At 43.0% G+C, this 22,181-nt stretch overlaps 1 protein-coding gene across 1 annotated transcript in view; it reads left to right on the top strand.

Moving 5' to 3' along the window:
• arhgap35a (Rho GTPase activating protein 35a) overlaps window positions 1-22,181 on the top strand; it is an 83,185-nt gene that overhangs the window by 39,722 nt on the left and 21,282 nt on the right. Inside the window, exon 2 of the mRNA XM_015951474.3 lies at window positions 18,200-22,050. Coding sequence (XP_015806960.1) covers window positions 18,322-22,050 — 3,729 coding nt within the window. The 5' untranslated portion in view covers window positions 18,200-18,321. The remainder of the gene's footprint in view (window positions 1-18,199; window positions 22,051-22,181) is intronic.

Below are 22,181 nucleotides of genomic sequence, written 5' to 3'. Positions count from 1 at the left end.
GTTCGTGGCTTTAATGGAGTCAGCAACAAAACAGGAGGGATGATTTTGAGGATGATTAAAAACGATGTTGAACTGGTGCAAATATCCGAGTGGCAAAGGAAATATATCATCTTGCAGTTTCTAAATGTGTTAAATGTTCGTACGTCTCACTGTGCAAGTTCAACAGTAAAAGTAATCCAAATCACAGGTAAGAGGACTGATTTAAGAAATGCTGGACTTTAGCAATTAGCAGTTGTACAACCACTGCTTCTGATGCTGCTTCATTTTTATCATGAGTTGTTTTTGATGAGTTTTAAACAAAGTCCTGTTGAGCACGTCACTAGCCATTTTTTACAAAACAATATGACGTCAATTTGCCGCAACCCTCTGGCGGTATAAGGGAGCCTAGGTTGATTATAAGTGGTCAGACTGTGGCGGTAATGTGGCGCAATCGTGTCCTGGTTATAAAATATTAGGCAATGGCGGTTCAAAGGGGGTATGGGGGCGGTTCCTTCGCTGCCGTGGACTTCCATTTATCTTGGACATAACTTGCATTTTATTGCGATTGAAGCCACGATCGTTACGTTTTTTTAACAAGCCTCTCCTAGAGGTGTCTGTCCTCCACAGTCCTCGTGCACTCTCTGGTGATCTGAGCTCCAGCTCTAATGGAGAGAAGCTCCTGGAGTGCTGCAGTGCTCCAGTTTGCCGTCTCAGCTGATTTTGTTCAAAAAGCAAATCCTACGGCCCGTGTTTACTTTCATTTTCAGTGTAGTTGCTGGCCGGACCTCGGCATTAACTTCCTACGTCGTCATGACACCTGCAGCACACTTCCGATTGCTGTGCCAGGGACAATGTTTACATTATTCTGATGGGACCTGTAAATAAATGGTTTAAAATAATTAGAAATACATAGAAATAAGTTCCTCTCGCTGGTAAATAATAATTCATCCCTCTGAGCGACACGTTGCTACTGTACACTGCCCGGCAGCACTGCTGGACAGGACTAAATTTTATGCAGCATTTTGTGAACTTCACCAAAACATATATGTTTATATGTTTTTACTTATTTTATATTATAAATGCACTACATAAATCTTGCTGTCAGTATTTGGTTGGATGTTTGGGTCTGTATTGGGTATGCTTAAACGAGTTAAACCTCAGCCCTTTGGGTCGTGAACTATGAGCAAGCGTATTGGCCTCTTTATACTAGGAATCAGGAGTTGTTTTAGTGATTATTTTGTTTCCCATTCTTACTTATTTTTGTCCTGATTGTGCCCTGTGCAATTTTATGACCAAATAAATAATTTAATAAACATACTAATAAACTCAACAATAATTTTAAACTCGTCTAAAATATTCGAGATCTCAGTTTCAGTCAAATTTATTATTTTTGCCATAATCAAGCAGCCCGCAGCCAACATGGTGTGTCTTGTAAAATAACCACATAAAGCCAGTTCTAGCTCCCGAACTAAGATTTTCTTAGGATTCTTCATGATGAATGATTTAGTCCAGTATCTCACTGGCATGCAACTTTTGGTGACTAGATCCTCTGAACGTTTTCTCATATTTCTCTCTAAACCGAGATTGGTTTAAGATGGATTCAAGTTTCTGCAACGGTTTTAGTCCACGAAAGCCCCCCAAAAATTGCTTTTGTAACAGATTAACAACATGATTTTTTTATCTGTTTGCTGTGTTTCTTCTCTGTTGTTGCCATAAAAGGTCCGTACATTTAACCACTGAGACCCTCTCTTCTGAAATGTATTGACGTCGTGTTTTGACATCTAGGAATATCTGAAAGTGGCGTGACTCTGCATTAAAGTTCAGTTTCAGCGTCTGACAGGCGTCGCTCTGTGGATTAAGTGGTTGTTGCTTTCTGATCCATTCACTTCAGAGAGACTCTTCATCTCACTTTTTGAGTTGAACTTCTTATTCAGTGGCGTTTCTCTCAAATGTGGTAGTGTGTGGACTTGGAAAATGATAAATTTTGCTTCCCAGTTGTCAACAGCAGTCACATCTGTACTTCGGTTGATACCAAAAATTTCAGCTGCATTTGGCTATTAAGGTGATAATAAAGCTGTTGGGAACACGGGAGGACACGCGTGCACGCTCTCACCTCCCCGCACTCCTTCAGGGATCTAAATAGGAATCAGACTGGAGGTAAACACGTCATTATGTAGAGCTCCCCAGCAAACAGTCGGCCTGACAGACCAGTTAATGGGGAGATGAAGGGATAAGGTTTAATAAGGAACAGAGGAGAAACAGTACGATTGATTTAAACAAAGCAATATTTACCGTTTCTGGAAAAAGTCGGATTGGTTTTAAATTGACCCAGCTGTTTCCTGGTGCACCCTACATTTTCAATTCTTCTTTTTTGGTCATGTTCATTCAGCATCACCCCGCCTCAAACCTAAACAGCAGAGAGGATTGTGGGATTGGGATCAAGAGCGCCATAGTCACTGAAAGAAACGGACACGTATGGGTCCAAGAAACAGCCACAAATATTAGAATGGTTTTATCACAATTACATTTATTTTTCCTGTGACAGTTTCAGTTTATGAAGCTTTCAGTGCTTTATTTCACTCCTGCCTTGTCTGCACATCTCCAGAGTGCAATGAAAGCAAGGTTTTATCAGGCTTAATTCGTTTATTCCTCTCTTTCCGGACTGTTTTCCACCTCGTTCCCAGTAGATTTGGTCAACTTTAGATGTTTGGTTGTGGCCCTTTGCTGTCAAGGTTTATGAGTGAACTCTCTCTGAAGGTCACTTAGTCGCCGTGCCCATCGAGGCTTTGGATGCACGGCTCACATTTAATCATCGGCTATGGGGTTGGGAGGGTGTTATGGTAGAGAAAAAAAGAAACTTGTCAGTGGCTCACACCTTATCCTTTCCCCTTTCCGTCTTCTCTGCACAAATCCCCATGGAGACGAGAAAAGTAGGCAAAGCGAGCTGGAGAGATCGGAAGAGAAAGAGGAAGATAAAGATGAAAAATAAAGAACTTTGAGTCTCCAGGTGTCTGAGTGGACAGCGTCAAAATAATCCCGTCTCAGCTTCACACAACAATCACATTAATGACCTTAGCCTGAGCTCATCAATAGGCTCAGGGAGGATAATTGACGCGCGCGCGTGTGTGTGTGTGTGTGTGTGTGTGTGTGTGTGTGTGTGTGTGTGTGTGTGTGTGTGTGTGTGTGTGTGTGTGTGTGAGTCCTTCCATTGTTTGAAAGGGGGATCAGACGAGTTTAAAGAGTTCCCTGGGATAATGTCGGAACTAAAACAGTGAGTACGTTTACATGCAGCTAATATCCGGGTTATGATCGGGTTAAGGTCGGGATTCGGGTTTCTGAGTTGATCAGAATAACCCGTTTACAAGCATAAATAGAAAGAGTTACCTCTAACTTGCATAACTCGATTTAAATGCGGACGTTGGGGTAGCGTCAGGACGTATGGACTACGTCCAGACGCAATATGAGTCATTTCTGGTTCTTCTTGTTCCGGTATCCGTGAAAACAACAACATGTTTCCCAGTTCGGAAGAGATATCGACCGCGTTTGTTTGCTCTTTAGTTTCCTCGTCACTCAAAGTGTGGTGCTGTGCCGCGACTCGCCATTTTGCTCCCAACTTGTTGTTCTGGCGCATACAAGACGTCTCGCTACTCAAAAGACCAAGATTCCTTGCGAACAGAGCATGCGCAGAACACACGCTTTGATGGGGATATCCCGACATGCGTTTACACGACCAAACATCGGGTTAGAAAAGGGTTACCCCAGGTGTAGTAACCGGGTTTTTAAAAACCCGGTTATGAGCATATCCGGGTTTTTGGCGGTGTTTACAAGGACCTGCGGAACCGGGTTATTGTGAATATTCGGGTTTTAAAAGGGTTACTGGCTGCATGTAAACACACTCACTGAGTTCATTTAAAGCAATGCTATGCAACTTTTTCGTATTTTTAAATATTATTCTTGAGCCAATATGTATTAAAACGACCAGTTAAAGGGTAGATAAAAAGTCCCTCAGCCCCCTGTGGCCAGAATACCACACTTGCAGCTTCAGAGTATCCGGACCCCCTACAATCTTTTGTAGGATTGGGCATCGATTGGAAACAGGACTGTCAGTTTTTCTCGGAATCATTCACATTTATTTATTTCAATTCCTAGTTTTCATTCCCAGGCTGCTGACTGGAAGAAGAGTCTTAGGCTGATCTCCATGAAAAAACTGTGATCTGCAAATTCTGATCAACACCTTTCCGAGCTGATCACACCAGCTGTCTGTCGGTCCTACTCTGCAGCCCATGTCTCCCTCGCTTCCCTCACACTGCATACAATGCGTCAACACAGTGGATTTGCCACAAGTTTTTTAAGAGCAAACTTCGGGCGGTGAGAGGTGAGTTTGACTCACCGCAGGAATAAAAACAAGCAGCATCAACAGTGAAACGCAGCCGCTCACCAACACTCGCCTGTGTGAGCGTGACCGTCAGAAGGCTGAGCGAATAACCTGTAAAATAATTAAAGTCATCATGCTAGATCAGCCTTTCTCTGTGGTGGATGACACTGGGTTCTAGGACCTGATAGGGATAATAAATAAATAAATATAATAATAATCATATAATAATTTTCTACATGCAAAGTTGAGATGTTTTTATTTTTGAACTATTTAGTCTGTTGAGAGTTTGAATGTTTTAAATCTGCTAGATTGTTATTGACAGCAGCTACATTTAAGTTTCAGTTTCCCGTCTGACTGAATGGTTGCTGCAGCACGTTGGTGTAGGTGTCGTCCCAGACATCATCCCGAGAGTTTTAGTTGAAAACGGCTGGACTTCTTAACCTCACTGATTGTGCTTCAAGTCTTTTTCTTTCTTTCTTGAAAACATGTTTTTTGTCTAAATTAAGGTGATGATGTTCATAGAATAAAACTAACTTTTAAACATAACATTTTTGGATCCTGACTGGCTACAGCCTTTCCCTGTGGTCACATGATTCCTCCTCTCAGGATCCTTGTCATATTTACCAGGAACTCTGTCAGAAAATAGTAAAGTAGCTAGCTGACACGGTAGCGCTGGAGTCTGTTTCCAGCACATTTCCTGCATGTTTTAGATCACAGCTGACTTGTTTGATTTAGTGATGAACCTCCTGTAGAAACAAATGAAGGCTGAGGAGCCATTTCAGCAGTTAGATTAAGGTGTTAAAAAGACAAACGCACTGAAAGGAGGACAGTTTCAGTTTTGTTTTTAAGACGGTGAATTAACAGACTCTAGGGGGTGCTAAAGCAAGCCAAAAGTGCAAAGTGTTCCTGAAAGAACTGTTTGTGTTCTGATTACCGTTCAGCACCACGGCTGTGCTTAAAGAATTTTGGAAAAACTTCTCGGGTAAATTTTCTACACATCTTCACAATCCTATGTTGGGTAAGTATTCAGTTAAAGAGTCGTTTTAAAGAAACTGAAACCAATAACGTGCTTTTCTCTACCTCTCTGATGGTAAATCCTTATGGTACCATGCATAAAAACTCTGTAACGTCACAGAGTTCAAAGTTCATTTCTAAAGGGAGTTCGGCTCAATTTCAATTTCACATGAACACATTCTGGCTTCTGTAATCACTTGCGTAAATCAGTTCTTAATAATGGTGAGGTCAGTTGGTCTTTACGGGCAAAGAATGGCTCAATTAGCTTTTTTGGGGGGACTGTTAAAGATAATTGGTTTTAACAACTGCTGTAATGTTATATAGTTAGTCTCTAGTTTCACATGAACATACATGGGCTTTTTGATGCTTCTATATGTTATAGAAATTGGTAAGAAATGATGACGCATGACTTTGGGGAAATCTTTTGACTTTGTGTCAAGTGAGGTGTCTGAATTAGCAGTTAGCAGATGAAATCTCATTACATCAGATGGATTTGCTCACATATAGGAACAGACTTGGCTTTATGGGAGGTGATTTTAAACAGATAATGGATAAAAGAGAAAAATCACACATACATTGAGAGGAGAGTAAGAAAATAAGTTAGTTTAGCACATTTTTTATAAAATATTTAGTTTGTTATGAGCTATCGTTGAAGTTGTGTAGTTTTAACCTTTCCATTACTAGGAAAATAATGGATGTCGGAACAAAACATGAAAAGCTGCAGCCCTCTTTCTTCAGCCTGCATCAGGATTCCAGGGAGATTTTGGAAGCGTATCCTGATTGGCTGGTATGTTCATATGAGAACCCTGGGACATGAGGTAGTGCAGCGCTACGGTGCCAATCAGAGAGGAGAAACAGGATGGGTGGGGAGAGAGAGGAGGGGATGGTGAAAAGGGAGACTTGGCATCATCGCTATGAACAGGAATTTTATAGTGTGTGTGTGTGTGTGTGTGTGTGTGTGTGTGTGTGTGTGTGTGTGTGTGTGTGTGTGTGTGTGTGTGTGTGTGTGTGTGTGTGTGTGTGTGTGTGTGTGTGTGTGTTCAGGAGGTGGGAGGTAGGAGTTGATGCTTGGATCGGGGCCGGGAGAACCGCTGTAAAATCCAACCTGCTTCTTTTTTGTAGCATTTCAGCACACAGCAGTGTAAATCTCACTCCATGTTCTCCTGTGTTCTCTTCCTTTAGACCTGGAAAGTGAGCAGCACTGAAAAGTGTCTAAAAAATGAATAAATGATACGATACACATGTACGACTTACAGAAGTGAGGAGGAGGAGGTCAACAGAGGTCATGATTGATTATTTCTAGCTCCGTCTGTGTTTGGTTATTTTATTTATGAGTAGCTTTTAGCCAAACTTCTCGAGTCTTGTCTGCACCATGTCTGCCTCAAATCTCCCTAAAATCCAGCCTTGATTGCTCTACTTTTGACTTTTACTGTCAAGAAACGAAAGACGATGGAAGAAACACCCAAAACTTAATAAATACCAACATGCTGTTAACAAAATGATCAGCATGAGGCAGGTCCTCTATGGTAAAATGAATACATCTGAAAATTTGCTTAATTCTTCTCCTCCAACTAGTCACAAACAACTGCATCCCAGTGAGAAAACTTTGTTTTCAGGATGCAGAAGTATGTTATGGCTGGAAGCTGTCTTCTACTCTGATAAGTCGGACTATGCAGCAGGACCCACCTGGTCACTGCTCACAATTAAATGAGCCTCGGCATGCAGAGGTTGTCCTCGGGGGCCCTCATGCTGCAGCAGTTCCAGGCAGATCAGTGCAGAGAAGCAAAGTCTTGAGCTCTAATGGACCACTGGTATCTGTCTGTGGACTGATTTAAAATGGATGACCGAGCACAACCCTCGCAACCTCTGGCGAGGCGATCCCAGAGGCTGGCAGCGCTCCGACCACAGATGGAGCTCCAAGGTGTCACTCCCACATGTATGCAGACAAACACCGCTGTAAGAGTTTCTAGGAAGTAATGCACGTCTATATGCATGCTATTAGAGCCAGAGGAACTGCACTTATTGTGATAATGTAGAAAAAATAAATAAATTTGCACCCATGTTAAGATGGAGGCTATTTTAGTTAAGGTTTGTTAATGCATCTGTATGATTTAATTGGTGCTTCTGCTGCCAAAGCTCGTTTTGTTGGCAAGAAGGTAGAAAAATAGCACAAAGCTTCGGGAAAAAGAGAGAAGTGTTAGAAGAGAAGGTGGAAGAGGGGGGAAGATTATTTGGAAGACAGAAACAAAACAACCCCGCTACCATCTGCCTCCGAGCCAACAGTTGGTCACTATAGCAACAAGTAAAAAGTCATTATCTTTAATTGACACTGAAGCAGGTCCAGGTGTTTTCGATTGAATCTGCACTTATTTTATTTCACTCGTCTTTCTTCACTGACTCATGTGCCTTTGGCAGAGGACCTCCGCTTCATTCTCCTCATTTCCCCCCTCGTGTCATCCTTCCTTCTGACCCGTCGCGCTCACTGATTTGGGGTCTGAGAGTGTAAAAGTGCCTCGAGCGACAGTCTCCTTCAGTTCACTTGTCCTGTTCTCGGTCCGTACAGCGTCGTGCTGCTGGGGTTTTAGCACGGAGCGTGAAAGATGCTTCGATGTCAAACGGGAAGACGGAGGGACAAGAACACCTTTGAATTGCTATTTCTGTGATTTTTGAAGCACTTTTTGGTGTTACGTTATGAATAGATGCTGCAGAGTTTGCACTCTTCAGGACTGATAAGCTAACTGCTAGTCCAACTGCGACCACAGCCGAGGCCAAACTTTTACCAGAAAAATGCTTCAAAATTGTGGAAGTATCCATTTAGGGTTTAATCCTAGGGTTGCATCTTTGCAGAACTAAAGTAGGTCTAAGTGATTTTACAGAGAGGTTATCCCTGCACCATTAACCAACCACATGCGTTAAGGATTTATCAGAAGCTCCTGGTGTCTACTTCCTCTCTCATTCACATCTTTCATTCATTCTTTTTCTTCCTTCTCTGTAGTTTTAGTGACTTCTAATCTCACGTACTCCTCACTGTTCCACGCTGCATTCTTTCTTTCTCAGCAAACCTTTTTCTTGTCTGGCTTTTATATTTTTGGACACCCGAGGTGTTGAAAAGCTGCATTTACTGGTGGGAAAATGATTTATTTTTCTTTGAAGGGCTCATAATGAAAAACAATTTAGCTCCGACGTCGATGCATGCTTTTACAAACCATTTGTGGTTTTCAAATTATTCTTATTTTTACTTTTTACAATAAGCCATTTCTACCCATCAATAGCTCTATCAGTTTTTTACGTAAAGAAAGGGTTCAAGTCAATAGACAAAAATAATAACACACACACACTAAGTTTTCCCTCCAAATGTTCAAGTCCGACTTGTGCCTTTAATTAGAGAGTCTGTCAGAAGCAGGCGTTGCTTTTTATTACTGCTGGATGCTTTGTTAGCCTTTCACTGAGCAGAGATGGACAGAGAGGATCGACCAGAGATGCAATCAGAGGTGACGTCTATCGACTACCATCTTATTTTGCTGCTGGCAGAATGCTACGGCTAGCCCATTAGCACATCAACTTTCAGACATGAGATCGTGGAAGGTGCAGCTCGGCTATCTCGGTGTGTGCCGCCACTTCTGGCATCTGAGACGTTATGAAAATCCAACACTTTGTTCCTTTTCTGCAGGAGTTCTGCTTAACGCCACCCTTCTCCTCCCAGTCAGCCTGTCCTCGTTCCACATTTATGTCCCTCCAGTTTAATTGGTCTCGAGATTCAGCAGTGTGTGAACATTTTCTCTTGGAGAGGAGATTCAAAATGTTTGTTTCAACTTTCTCAATTGAAGCAGAGCAGCAGCAATAGCAGAAGAGGGCATGGTGTTGGATGTGAGCATGCTATATTCATGTTGGAGCATATGGTGTAGGTGTTAGCTGCCTGTATGTGTGTGTGTGTGTGTGTGTGTGTGTGGACCCCATCTGTCACCCAGTAACAGTTTGGGTAATCTCTGGTTAATTTAAGATCTCTTATTAGGGATTTTATTGCAGGAATATTTACAAAGCCTGAAGATATTGAGTCCAGGTGGAAACAGTTTTGCTGCACTATCTTTATATTATTATTGCACATTAAAATAATTGGGTGCATCAACATTTGTGGATTTGCTGTAATGTTTTCAGGATAAAAAGGTTTCAGTAGGAACTACAAATTAATGTTTATAGACAAAATAAAACCAGTTGTATCCTTTCAAACTAAAAGTGTTTTGCATTGTCCATTCCTTCTCTCTCTTTCCTCCTACAGGAAGCATAAAAAAACTCAGATTTGCACGATGCAAACGCTCCACGTTTCAGCAGTAGGTGAAACAGTGGAAGCTACTGTCAAGCTACCATTTCAGTCAAGTCTGTGCACCAAGTTGAGTCTGGCAGCTGCTTTATCTTGGCGGCTGCTGATAAAGTGATAAAAATTAAACTCCGGTGGCAGCAGCGTTGTTTCTACGCGTGCACAGCTTTCCTGTCGTGTTCACCATCTGGAAAACACACCCAGGACATCTATTAGGCATTCACAGTAGGTGAGGATGAGCGCTTCAGTAGAAATGGGTTAATAGCAACAATTAAATCAAAGGTCTGCTGCTCAGAAATCAGTCTGGTGCGTGTGGATGGATTCCTCAGTGCAGGTGGGGGGGGCTGAAATTGGAGGGAGTCAGTGAGTCGAGTGATTGAAATGTTGAATTATAATATTTGTTTAAGCAGACATGATGCATGAAGGCTTTCCTCCTACAGGTCAGGGTGCAGAGATGGCTATGAAGTGATTCAGTAAATGAAGAAGGTGGGGGGGGGGGGGGGGGGGGGGGTTTGTTCAGCAGCTGTTCAGATGATTTCTATTTTGGGGGGGATGTTTTTGTTTAAAATCCTTTGTGCAGCTTGATTTCATTTGTATAAAAAAGCTGGAAGCGACTTCACGTTATGCTAATGCACCGAGCCAGGAGGGTGTGTTTGACAGAGAGAAATGTTGGGGGAAAAGGGTGTGTGATGTTTTATTTTTTTTATTTTTAATGGTGCTTTTCCACAATACCAGTGGCCCAGCCTGGTATAAAACGATGAAAGACATTCCAACTGCTGAAACTAGACACACACCTTTGCTGCCAAACTGGTTACACAAACAATTAAAACTGAAGCTCACCTGCAGACTTCCATCTTTTGTTTTCTTTTTCCTTTTTACCACAAAACTGCATATGCATGATTCGGTGTGCAGGCTAGCATCCTGTCTGTCTCTAATAGACTAATAGACTCATCTGACGCGTTTGTGTGTATCTGTATGTAGGGCTTTGTTTGTGCTGTCTGGATCGAGATCGGCTGGGAGGACAGCTGTACTGGCTGGCTATGGATGTGTGAATGTAAAGTTGTGCTGATGCAGACGAGCCTTCTAGCAGGGATCAGATGTATGCTAATATAACCAGCAGACAGTCTGCTTGTCTGACACGGGCCTCGCCACAAGGTTAGAGACTAATTCAGCAGGAGGAGGCAGACAGAGCACAGGAAGAGACGTGCAAAGACACGAGGGGTGGGTAATAGGGGGGTTGAGTTATGCAAGAGTAAGTGGCATGGAGAGAAATGAGGAGAACTTCATGCCTGGCGGAGGGGATGAAAGAGAGAGAAGGTCCACTGATGAGCTTTTGTGTCGGAGGTAAACACAGAGCGGTCTGACTCCCCGGTCGTGCACGCAAAGCAACAGTTGATGTTGTTTATGCTGCAAAGCCTGTTGAATGGGGAGCACGAGGAACATTTATGTCCGTGCACCACAGTGCATCTAAGATGTGCACGAGTCAGAGTTTGGCCCCGAAAACAACCACTTCACTCAGGCGATACCCCCAAAAAGCAGGTTGAAAACAACCAATTGTTGCATATTTTTTGAGGAGTTTGCTTCTAAACGAATCAGCTAATTAGGTGGAGTTGTCAAAATCAGACTGTTGGTATCGTAATTTGCTGAAGGACTTTGACCTCTAATTCATCATTTGGATTGTTGTCAGCTTGTGCAGAATTGACCTTATCAGAGGAATGTGTGTGTGTGTGCGTGCATGCATGCGCGCGCGCGCGCGCGTGTGTGTGTGTGTGTGTGTGTGTGTGTGTGGTATATATAGCACTACTATGAGTTTCTATCATTGCCCACGTTTGCAGCACATCTTATTTTGTGTTGTTAGTGCAGTTAAAAAGGTTGAACCCTCTATATTTGTATCCTTCATCACATTTTTCCTTTTGCCTACAATTAAAGCTTCATTATAATTTTATTATGTTACTTGCAGCTTAATTATTTCATCACTCTGCCTTATGTCTGCACAGCCTTTTGCAGCGTCGGTGCTGTAATTTTGCTCACCGTCTCTGTTCTCTCGTGTCGTTTTTCTGCTGCTATTCTGCTTTCTTTTATCGCTCTCTGTAGACTGTTCTTGCTAATGGGGGTTCTCATTAGCTGACCCCTTGGTTCTGCAGTCCTACGCATAAAGAAACTAAACGCACACCGGCTATACCAAACTCCACAGTGACTTAGTTAAAGTTTTTCCACATTCTGTAGCAGCTTTTATTTTCTCCACAACTATTCAAGTTGCAACGTTTTCCTTGTGATGCATAGCAACCACATGGATGTTTTGTTCTTTTAAATTTTGCATTGCGTGTTTTTTAGTGTCAGAGTACACACACACACACACACACACACACACACACACACACACACACACACACACACACACACACACACACACACACACACACACAAGACTTCATTGAAAAATCTCAAAATGGAAAGATGCAAATAGCTGCAGCTAATTCCCAATAATCCCAGACACAAGTCACCAGCTCTCCTGGATGTGTGAGGGCAGATTTATTTATTTTATTTATTCGATAAATATTTGAACATAAAGTCCATGAGAAACCGCCTGACAGGTTCAGGCTGTGCTGAACCTCTGTGGTGCATTTTTGGTGTATTTTACTCTCAAGAATAATTTATCACAGTTGAGTTTACTCGTGTGGTTTAGTTTATTTGCTCGGCAGCATGTGAAACGCATTATCAGCCGCTTGATTGTGGTGTTTATATTTTCTCCTGTTGACGCACGCACACAGTAGAAGGGAAGAACAAGGAAATTTGTGTTTCCTGTTTGCTGATTGATGCATAGATGTGGCACTTTCATGGAAAAGACAAGTCACTTGTGTTTCTACAGAAACATTAAACCATTTCCTGCTCGCTAGAAGCTGTAGATGCTTTATGATGTCAGCACAACGTTCCATTTATTTATTTTTATCAGTGCCCATGTTGTATTTTTCATTTCCACCTTGCTTTCTCTCCATCTATCAGTGTGATGGGAGATCAGGGCCTGAGCAGGAAGTGGTATGAGTGTAAGGACCACCTTCATCCACCATCAGCCCCAAAGCCTTGGTTAGGATCCTTGTGTTTCACTAATGGACTACAAGCCTCCAGAGAGGGGAGAAAGGGGCATGGGGTGATGCAGATGGGGGTTGGTAAAAAGGCAATCTTGGCACGTGAAGATGGGAAATCTATACAATCTAATTGTTTGTAGAACAACAGGAAAAGGAGATGGTGTTGAAGGAGTAAAACATTTTCAGTAAAAAGGGCCGATGTTCATATTTTAGACAGTTACAAAATGTTTCTCTGTCATCACAACTTTCCCACTTCTCTAGGACTATATAATGATTTTTCAGGTCATTGGTGCAAAAGTAAAAAGCCATATGCTTGTTAATCTTACAATTTTTATGATTTGCTATTCTTATATCTTTTAATGTTTTTAAAGGTGTGGAACACCAAAAAACTATTATTTCTGATTATAATCGGTGACTGAGTTTTTCCTGCAGGCTGAACATGAAAATGGTCTCCTACACCTATCTCCTGCATTTGTGTCTGATAGAAAATAGACTGTGAAACTCTAGGATTTGTGAAGCTGCACAGATCTACGAAACATGGTCGATTAACATTCATGGACTCACCCCTCTTGACTCGCTAAGGGGAGTGCTGTTGTTGGTTTATCGTCCAGGAAACGGCAGAGAATGCCTCAACTAGTAGAAGCTAACAGTTAGCATTACCAGCAGAAGCTCCTCCAGGCTTGTGTTTTTTGTGGAGACCAATGATAACGTTGCAAGTCAGTGGTAGAGTCATGTTGCTGTTATCCAGTCTGGGGCGAGATGTCCAAATATCAGGAATGAAGACTCCAAAGCCTGCCGTCTGAAGCTCAACTGTGATGTAGCTCACATCTAGTTCCCGGAAATGGTGCACCAGTGATTTTCCCCCCTGAGTACGACTTACAAGACATTCATTCCTTCTAGAGAGCACTGTAAATGTATTGATTAAAGTAGTTTTCCATGCCTCTCACCTTTCCACACCATCATAGTCAAGAATGTCATTTCCCACTCTAACCTTTTGAGCTCTTAACACAAATCATTTTATTTTTGAGAGTGAGAAACCCAGGTGTGTGGTTACCAGGGTGACACCAGCCGCTGACTTTTGATCGTAAAATGTTGTTCCACCTCAGCTGTCACAAAAATCTAAATTGCTAAAGAATGTTTCAAAACGCTCATCAACTTTTCCTTTACTAATAAAGTAGAAGTACTCTTCACTCCTTGCATACAGTCTGTGTATTAAAGACTTCATCTTGCTCCATGTAAAGTGTAATAACTTTATTTTGAGTCTTAAGTGTTTTTATTTAATTGATTTAACATTCTGGCATTTAAATATCACTCCAAGCCAGGCTTCTGTGCAGTTCTCCCCAAACTTTCTCATAAAAGGATTGCAGCTGCCCTACGATGGGTATGTCTTCTCTCCTGATGGGCAGTAAAAACGGGCTTTTCCCCACTGGCCTTTGTAACACGTGTAATGATGAACTTCACGCCCTGCCGCCCAAGCGTTAGCTGCAGGCTGCTCTGAAAACCCCCACCGATGCATCCCATGTTTCTCTGCTTTTCTAGTCCTTAAGAAAGCCACTGACCTAGAAAGACCTCCAATAGACGTCTGTTTGAACAGTTTAAAACCAGCAGATTAAGTTCCTGTAGGAGAAAAGATGGAGTAAAATCTACAGTTCACTGTAAGCCCAGCTTATCGGTTGTAATATTGTTTCTGATTAGACGGGGCATGAGTGCTGTGACGGGTCAGGCTCTTAACTGGACCAGGCCTCGCCGCACCCCGCCCATCACCCCTAAGGGAATTCCACTGTGCAGACTGGTGTGACCCAGACCACTGACCTCTCTCCCTTTCCTCCACATCCATTCTTCTCTACAGATCCATCCCCTCGGTTAGTCCAAACGTCCCATTCTCTGTTTCCTCCACCAGAGCAGTGCCTTCCTTTCCTTCCTGCACCACTTCCTCCTCCTCTCCCTCTCCTTTTGTGCTCACCGACATGTTCCAGGGTCACAAGCAGATGCAAAGCCTTAGCCTATCTCTGCTACATCTCTAGACAGCTGAGGGCTTAAATGCACTGGTATGTGGCTGCACATGCGCAGCAGACATCAGCCATTGGGCCGGGCTGCAGCACTGAGATCAGTCCATTCGCGGCTGTGTGGTTTTTATGTTTTTCCAGTGTCTGATGCTTCTGTGACCAAAGAAACAGGCAGATTCAACGTAAAATTAACAATCTTTATTTTCCCAGTGGTTTAAGATTACTGACACGGCCTCCTGCTAGGATTACAGACTGGACTAGTTCAGCAAAGGTAATATAGAGGTGACCAAACAAATAATATAGATGAAAGTAATTGTTAGTCCACCCTTACACTTTTCCTCAATTGCCTTTAAGACAACAAAAAGCTAGTTGGGGCAGACTAACAATTACAAAAGAAATAAACAAACAAAACAGCCAAACAAGGACAGCAGGTAGCAATGAATTACTGTAAAAAACAGAAATACACAATTACAATCCAACCATAACATTTACCAATGTTTAATATATCCACTAAAAACAAACTTAAAACATTGTACATGTGTCTTGCGAACACCTCACACACAGCTCCTTTCAGTCAGCATCCCATCTGGCCATCTGCCCTTAAAACTCTGTGACCCTGTCAGCAGATCATACCATAAAAGTCAATATCCATGCTACATTTAAAAAGATCTACAAATATATATATATATATAGAGAGAGAGAGAGAGAGAGAGAGAGAGAGAGAGAGAGAGAGAGAGAGAGAGAGAGAGAGAGAGAGAGAGAGAGAGAGAGAGAGAGAGAGAGAGAGAGAGAGAGAGAGAGAGAGAGAGAGAGAGAGAGAGAGAGAGAGAGAGAGAGAGAGAGAGAGAGAGAGAGAGAGAGAGAGAGAGAGAGAGAGAGAGAGAGAGAGAGAGAGAGAGAGAGAGAGAGAGAGAGAGAGAGAGAGAGAGAGAAGAAGAAGAAAATATCTATAGCGCCTCTCAAGATAAAAATCACGAGGCGCTTCACAAAAACAAAAATATGTAAAATTATAAAAAAGCATTTAGAAAATGTTTTAAAATATATCTAAAATGAGCAAAAAATAGACAATTGTGATTAAAAAGTGAATAGGAAAGAGGGAAATCAGTGGATCCTGAGGAAGTTGGGGAGAGCAGAATAAAGAGAGAGTGGTGAAGAAGGTCATACAAAAGCCAGCTTGAGCAAGTGAGTCTTCAGCTGCTTTTTGAAGGAGACCACTGATCTCAGGCTCAGGGGGAGAGAGTTCCAGAGTCTGGGGGCCACAGCAGCAAATGATCTGTCACCTCCACTGTCTTTAGCCTGGTGCGCTGCACAACCAGTAGGCTTTGATCACTGGACCTCAGGGACCTGCTGGGGGTGTAGGGACTAAGAAGATCACCAATGTAAGACGGTGCTTGTCCACGTAAGGCCCTATAGACCAGAACCAGGATCTTGAAATGAACCCTGAAGTTGACTGGCAGCCAGTGAAGCTGGAGGAGAAGCGGGATGATGTGGATGTGTTTGGAGGACTTGGTCAGAAGCCGAGCACAGGCGTTCTGAACCACCTGTAGACGGTTCAGGGAGGTTCTGCTCAGACACGTGAAAAGAGAGTTACAGTAATAAATAAATAAATATATATATATATATATATATATATATATATATATATATATGTGTGTGTGTGTGTGTGTGTGTGTGTGTGTGTGTGTGTGTGTGTGTGTGTGTGTGTGTGTGTCAAAGTCAATATATACATATATAAGGGTTTCCCCCAGTGCTTTATAAGCCTGGTGGCCCGCCAGGCTTTGCTTGGTCACCCGCCAGGCTAAGCGTCATGCCCCGCCCTGCCCTCCCCGACCCTACCGTGTCCGCTAACACGCACGGCGCACGGCAGTGAAACAAAAGTAGGGACCTCCATCAGCTGATACTGGTGAGAAACAGCAGCAGATTGTGTGCACGTGCACGCACCATCCCCCCACCCCACCCCCCGCTGTCACAGACGAGCAACAGAACTTGGAATTCATACACCTTTTTTCATTCAAATTAGATTATTTTTCATTTATTATTGAGCAGGTAGAAAAAAAATTCAAAAATGTAATAAAAGACGTTTGTTTTTTGTTGTAGCATATTTCCAGATGAAGCTAGTTTTTGTTGCCTGTCAGTACTTTCAGTTTAGAATTAGAAATTTAGATTATTATTTTTTTTATTATAATTTTTTATTTTGCATTTATTACACAGTAAAATTTGAATTTGAATTCCCATGTCTCAGGTTTTACTCTTCTCTTCTTGCCTTCCTTTCTGGTGTAGTTGTGTTGGACTTTAATCTTTTCTCAGTCCTGTTCTGTTTACTAAACTAAAGGTTCTGCACTCCATGCCAATGATTATTGTGGATTTTAATATCTAATTTTCTTCAGTAATACATCAGTTATAACATGGATGGAGTGATTACATGCTCCAATCCTGAGTATGCTGGCTGCCTCACAGTTTAGGAAGATTTTTAATTTCTTACTAATTGTGCTGTCAGCGAGGGCCAATCCATTAAGAGTGTCCCCTGGTGTATTGCTTTTTATTTTTATTTTTTTAGATCATATCTGCAAACAGAATAAATTATCAGATCGGCCATAAAACAAAAGGCTGGGTTTACATTATGAAGCATATGCACCCTTTTCTCACTAGTACAAATCTCATGTATTTAATCTAATTAAGTTAAATACATTGAGGCGCGAGTAATGGTATGTTTTCAAATTCTGATCTGTTGGGTGAGAAGGCAAACATGTTTTTGATGAAAACTGGTGAGCCAACAGGCAATGCAGCCTTTTAAAATGCAGATGGCTCTCCCTAGTTGGCCAATTAGTAACCTTAGCTTTGGAACACTTATCTGCTTTCATCTTCTTGTGTGTGTGTGTGTGTGTGTGTGTGTGTGTGTGTGTGTGTGTGTGTGTGTCTTTCATTTGGGTTGCAAAGAGCTTAGTTACCCAGTTTCCACAAATGTGTGGCAGTGCCCTTTCATGCATTCATGTCTGTTTGCAGCCATGGCAAGAAGCCGTACATGACTTTATTCTAATTTTGCTGGCACCATGTCAGCCTGCTATACTGTTAGATGCCGTATAATAAGGCCAACACATGTGGAGTCTCAACAAATATAAAAGCATGAACTTTGGAGCACTGTAAGCTCTGGACTTCTTTCACAATTAAAATATATTTAAATTGGGACACAATTATCTTTAAAGCTTGTTTAAGGTATTGAGCAACATTCCTGCAGCTTTGTTACTGACCTCAATCTTTTCAGGAAACTGTTACTGGATTAATAGGATCAAATAATAAACATTATTACCAGAACAAACCCAGAGATTTAGTTGAGAGGAAAAAAAATCTGTCCAATAACAAAACCTATTCTAGTACTTAATTTTATTAATTCTCTGTCTTCTTTCTGTTTCTCTCTGTCATGCAGGACTAGACCCCATCTCAGTAAGAGCCTCTTGCATGGAAAGCCTGCGTCCCTGGCAGCCTCATCCTCCTCCTCCTCCCTAGAACTAGCAGCCAATATGGAAAGATGAGCCTTTGTCACCGATAATGATGGCCAAAAAACAAGATGCTCGGGCACCCATCTATAACCTGGTTGTTATTGGGCTGTCTGGGACAGAGAAGGAGAAAGGCCAATGTGGTGTGGGCAAATCCTGTCTGTGCAACCGCTTTGTTCGCCCAAGCGCTGATGACTTCTACCTGGATCACACCTCTGTTTTAAGTACCAGTGACTTTGGAGGTCGTGTTGTTAACAATGACCACTTCCTTTACTGGGGAGAGGCCGCAAGGACGATGGAAGAGGGGCCAGAATGCCGCATGAATGTGGTGGAGCAGACAGAGTTCATTGACGATCAGACGTTCCAGCCACACCGTAGCACGGCACTTCAGCCTTACATCAAGAGAGCAGCCTCCTCCAAGCTAGCTTCAGCTGAAAAGCTTATGTATTTTTGCACAGATCAGCTGGGGTTAGAGCAGGACTTTGAGCAGAAACAGATGCCTGAAGGGAAGCTCATGGTGGATGGCTTCTTACTCTGTATCGATGTTAGCAGGGGTATGAACCGTAGCTTCGAAGACCAGATGAAGTTTATTACCAACCTGTATAACCAGCTAGCTAAAACGAAGAAACCCATTGTGCTAGTTCTCACCAAATGTGATGAAGGAGTTGAGCGCTATATTAAAGACTCTCATGCATTTGCGCTTGCTAAGAAGAACCTACAGGTGGTAGAAACATCTGCACGTTCTAATGTCAATGTTGACCTGGCCTTTCTTACACTGGTTCAGCTCATAGACAAAAGCAGAGGGAAGCCCAAGATTATCCCTTACTTTGAGGCACTGAAGCAGCAGAGTCAGCAGATTGCTTCAGCCAAAGATCGCTATGAGTGGCTGGTCACCAGAGTGGCATTGCACCATAATGACATCTGGCCTGTTATCAGACGCAACATGGAACCTGCCCCTGAGTACAAGGAGTATGTTTTTCTCGAGGGAACAGCTAAAGCAAAGAAGCTCTTCCAGCAACATGTGCACAGACTTAAACTAGAACATATAGAGAAACTCAGGAAGGCCTACTTAAACATGCTACCACATGCCCTATCTGCACTTTTACCAAATTTGGATGAAATAGACCACTTAAGCTGGTCTGGCGTGCAGAAGGTCCTAGAGACAAAGAGGGAATTTTCCCATTGGTTTGTGGTGTTAGATGATACCCCTTGGGAAACCACATCCCACATCGATGACATGGAGAACACTCGAATCCCTCAGGATCTCCTAGAGACCCCAGCAGCTCAAACTATTTATGAAGTCCATCTGGAACATCTACGAACTGAACGCAAACGTGCTGAGATGAGGAGGGCTTTCAAGGAAACGCTAAGTGTTTCTCCTTTCATCACACCAGGGAAACCGTGGGAGGAGGCTCGCAGTTTCATCATGAATGAAGATTTCTACCACTGGCTAGATGAACAGGAGTATTTGGATATCTACAACAAGCACCAGAAGGAGATCATAGACCGAGCTAAAGAGGACTTTCAAGAACTGCTTCTTGAGTACTCTGAGCTTTTTTATGAGCTAGAGGTGGATGCAAAACCGAGTAAAGAAAAAATGGCAGCCATTCAGGAGGTGTTGGGTGAGGAACAGAGATTTAAGGCCCTACAAAAGCTGCAGGCAGAAAGAGATGCTCTTATACTGAAACATATTCATTTTGTATACCACCCGACAAAGGATACCTGTCCCAACAGTCCTCACTGTGTTGACAGTAAGATTGAACAGATCCTGGCCTCAAGATTCCCCACTCGATACCCCTCATCAGACAGTGCAAGGCTCGATGGGGGGAGGGCCGAACGCATTAATCTCATCATCCTTGGAAAAAATGGGCTGGCCAGAGACATGGCAAATGAGATAAGAGAATTGTGTTCCAGTGATGACCGGTATATCTTAGATGGCAAGATGTATGAGTTAGCTCTTCGTCCTATTGAAGGCAACGTACGACTGCCAGTCAATTCCTTTCACACACCAACCTTTACACCCCATGGCTGTTTATGTTTGTACAACTCAAGGGATTCCCTCTCTTATGTTGTCGAGAGTTTAGAGAAGCTTAGAGAGTCAACTATAAGTAGGAGAGAGAGGGAAAACAGCTTAGCTCAACTCCCGCTGTCCCTTCTTCTTGTCACTAAGCGGGGTGTGGGGTCCATTGGTGATATTGGAGGGGATACAGCACAAACACTTCTACAACAAGGGCAGCAAGTGGCTGTAAAGCTGCAGTGTGCCTATCTGGACCCTGCTTCTCCGGGCATGGGTTATGGTCGAAATATCAGTGAGAAGCATATTAACCAGTTGCTGAGGGGTCTTTTGGAAACACGGAGAAACATTGGAAGCAGCTCCCCCATATTGCCTCCTCCATCCCCTGCTTTCAGAGACTCTCAGTCCCAGTCCATGCTCGAAGCAGACCTCAGAATAGTTGTGTGCCTGATGTGTGGAGACACCTATGATCTAGATCAACTCCTTGCCCCCTTTCTTTTGCCCCAACACTGTCGTCCTTCATCCAGCCTAAGCAGTGGCACATCAGTTATTCTGGATCTAAATCTAGGAGGTCAGAGACACAACACAGAGCTTTCCCTGCTCTCATTTCATTCATCATTCTCTCTCCGCAAAACTGGCCTGGTCCATGGCTACATTGCAGTGTACTCTGCTCGCCGCAAGGCTTCTATGGAGACAATGTGTGCTTTTCTCTGTGAGGTCCAAGACATCATTCCTGTCCAGTTGCTAGCAGTGGCAGAGAGTCAGATGGAGCTGTCAGACTCAGACTCAGCCAAGGAGCAGGTCAGTCAGGGAGAGGAGCTGGCCAGTGAAATAAATGCCAGATTTAACACAGTCATTTGTGGACATGGGGGGGTAGTAGGGGGACTACATAAAATAGACCTTTTCCAACCTTTCTTCAAAGAAGTCCTGGAAAGGCGCAATATTGTTGAGGCCACACACATGTATGACAATGTGGCTGATGCACGTACCAATGAGAGCATCAGCCCTCGCTGTGGCTCTCCAAGTCCAGTCACCATTCTTATGGACTCAGAGGATGACATTGATCCAACACCTCCTTACTCTACGCTGAGAGAAAGTCTTGGTTCCCACCTGGGAACTTTCAAGATGCCAGATCTGGATTCGAATGAGACATTCTCTGTTATCTCTGAACTCAGCGCCTTTGAGAACAAGCTGAACAACAAGGTTCCTCCACAAGTGAAGCCCAAGCCCATTCGGAAGGTCAATCTTGGACCCTACATGGACCAACAAGGAAGCACCAACCGGCCCTCTTTGCCCCAAACTGTCACTTGGGCTCCGGGTAGCGATGGTGGCTATGACCCTTCAGACTATGCAGAGCCTATGGATGCTGTGAGCAAACCTCGGACAATGGAAGAGGAGAGTATTTACTCTGTTCCCCATGACAGCACTCAGGGAAAGATTATTACCATCCGCAACGCCAACAAAGGTCACTCCAATGGAAGTGCTGCAGGAAATGGTTCGGACAGTGAGGCTGATAGCAGCTCACTGGAGCGAAGGAGAAAGATGTCCACTCTAGGTGTGAAGCCTCAGCTGTACAGAGACAGATCTAAACGGCTTGGGAAGTTCAGCAATTTCAGGACAAGCTTCCCTCTTGGCAGCGATGATGAAATGGGGGGTACACCCAGGACTGGCCCGAATGGGGGAGGACCCCAGAAGGACAGCTCCCTCGAGGAGGGTGATGATCATAAAAAAATGAATATTCTCTGGAGCCTGCGCAGAAACACCAAGGTTAGTAATTGCCCATAATATTATGATTGACGGGTTAAATGTTTTTTTAGCTCAATTGTTCATTAGAGTTTTCTAAATAACGCCTAAAGTGTTATACTTTGTTAAGAGTTTTGGAAATTAATTTAAACTAA

This window comes from Nothobranchius furzeri, chromosome 13, assembly GCF_043380555.1.
Source record: "Nothobranchius furzeri strain GRZ-AD chromosome 13, NfurGRZ-RIMD1, whole genome shotgun sequence".
NCBI lineage: Eukaryota > Metazoa > Chordata > Actinopteri > Cyprinodontiformes > Nothobranchiidae > Nothobranchius > Nothobranchius furzeri.
This window is presented reverse-complemented; position numbering and strand designations above follow the sequence as displayed.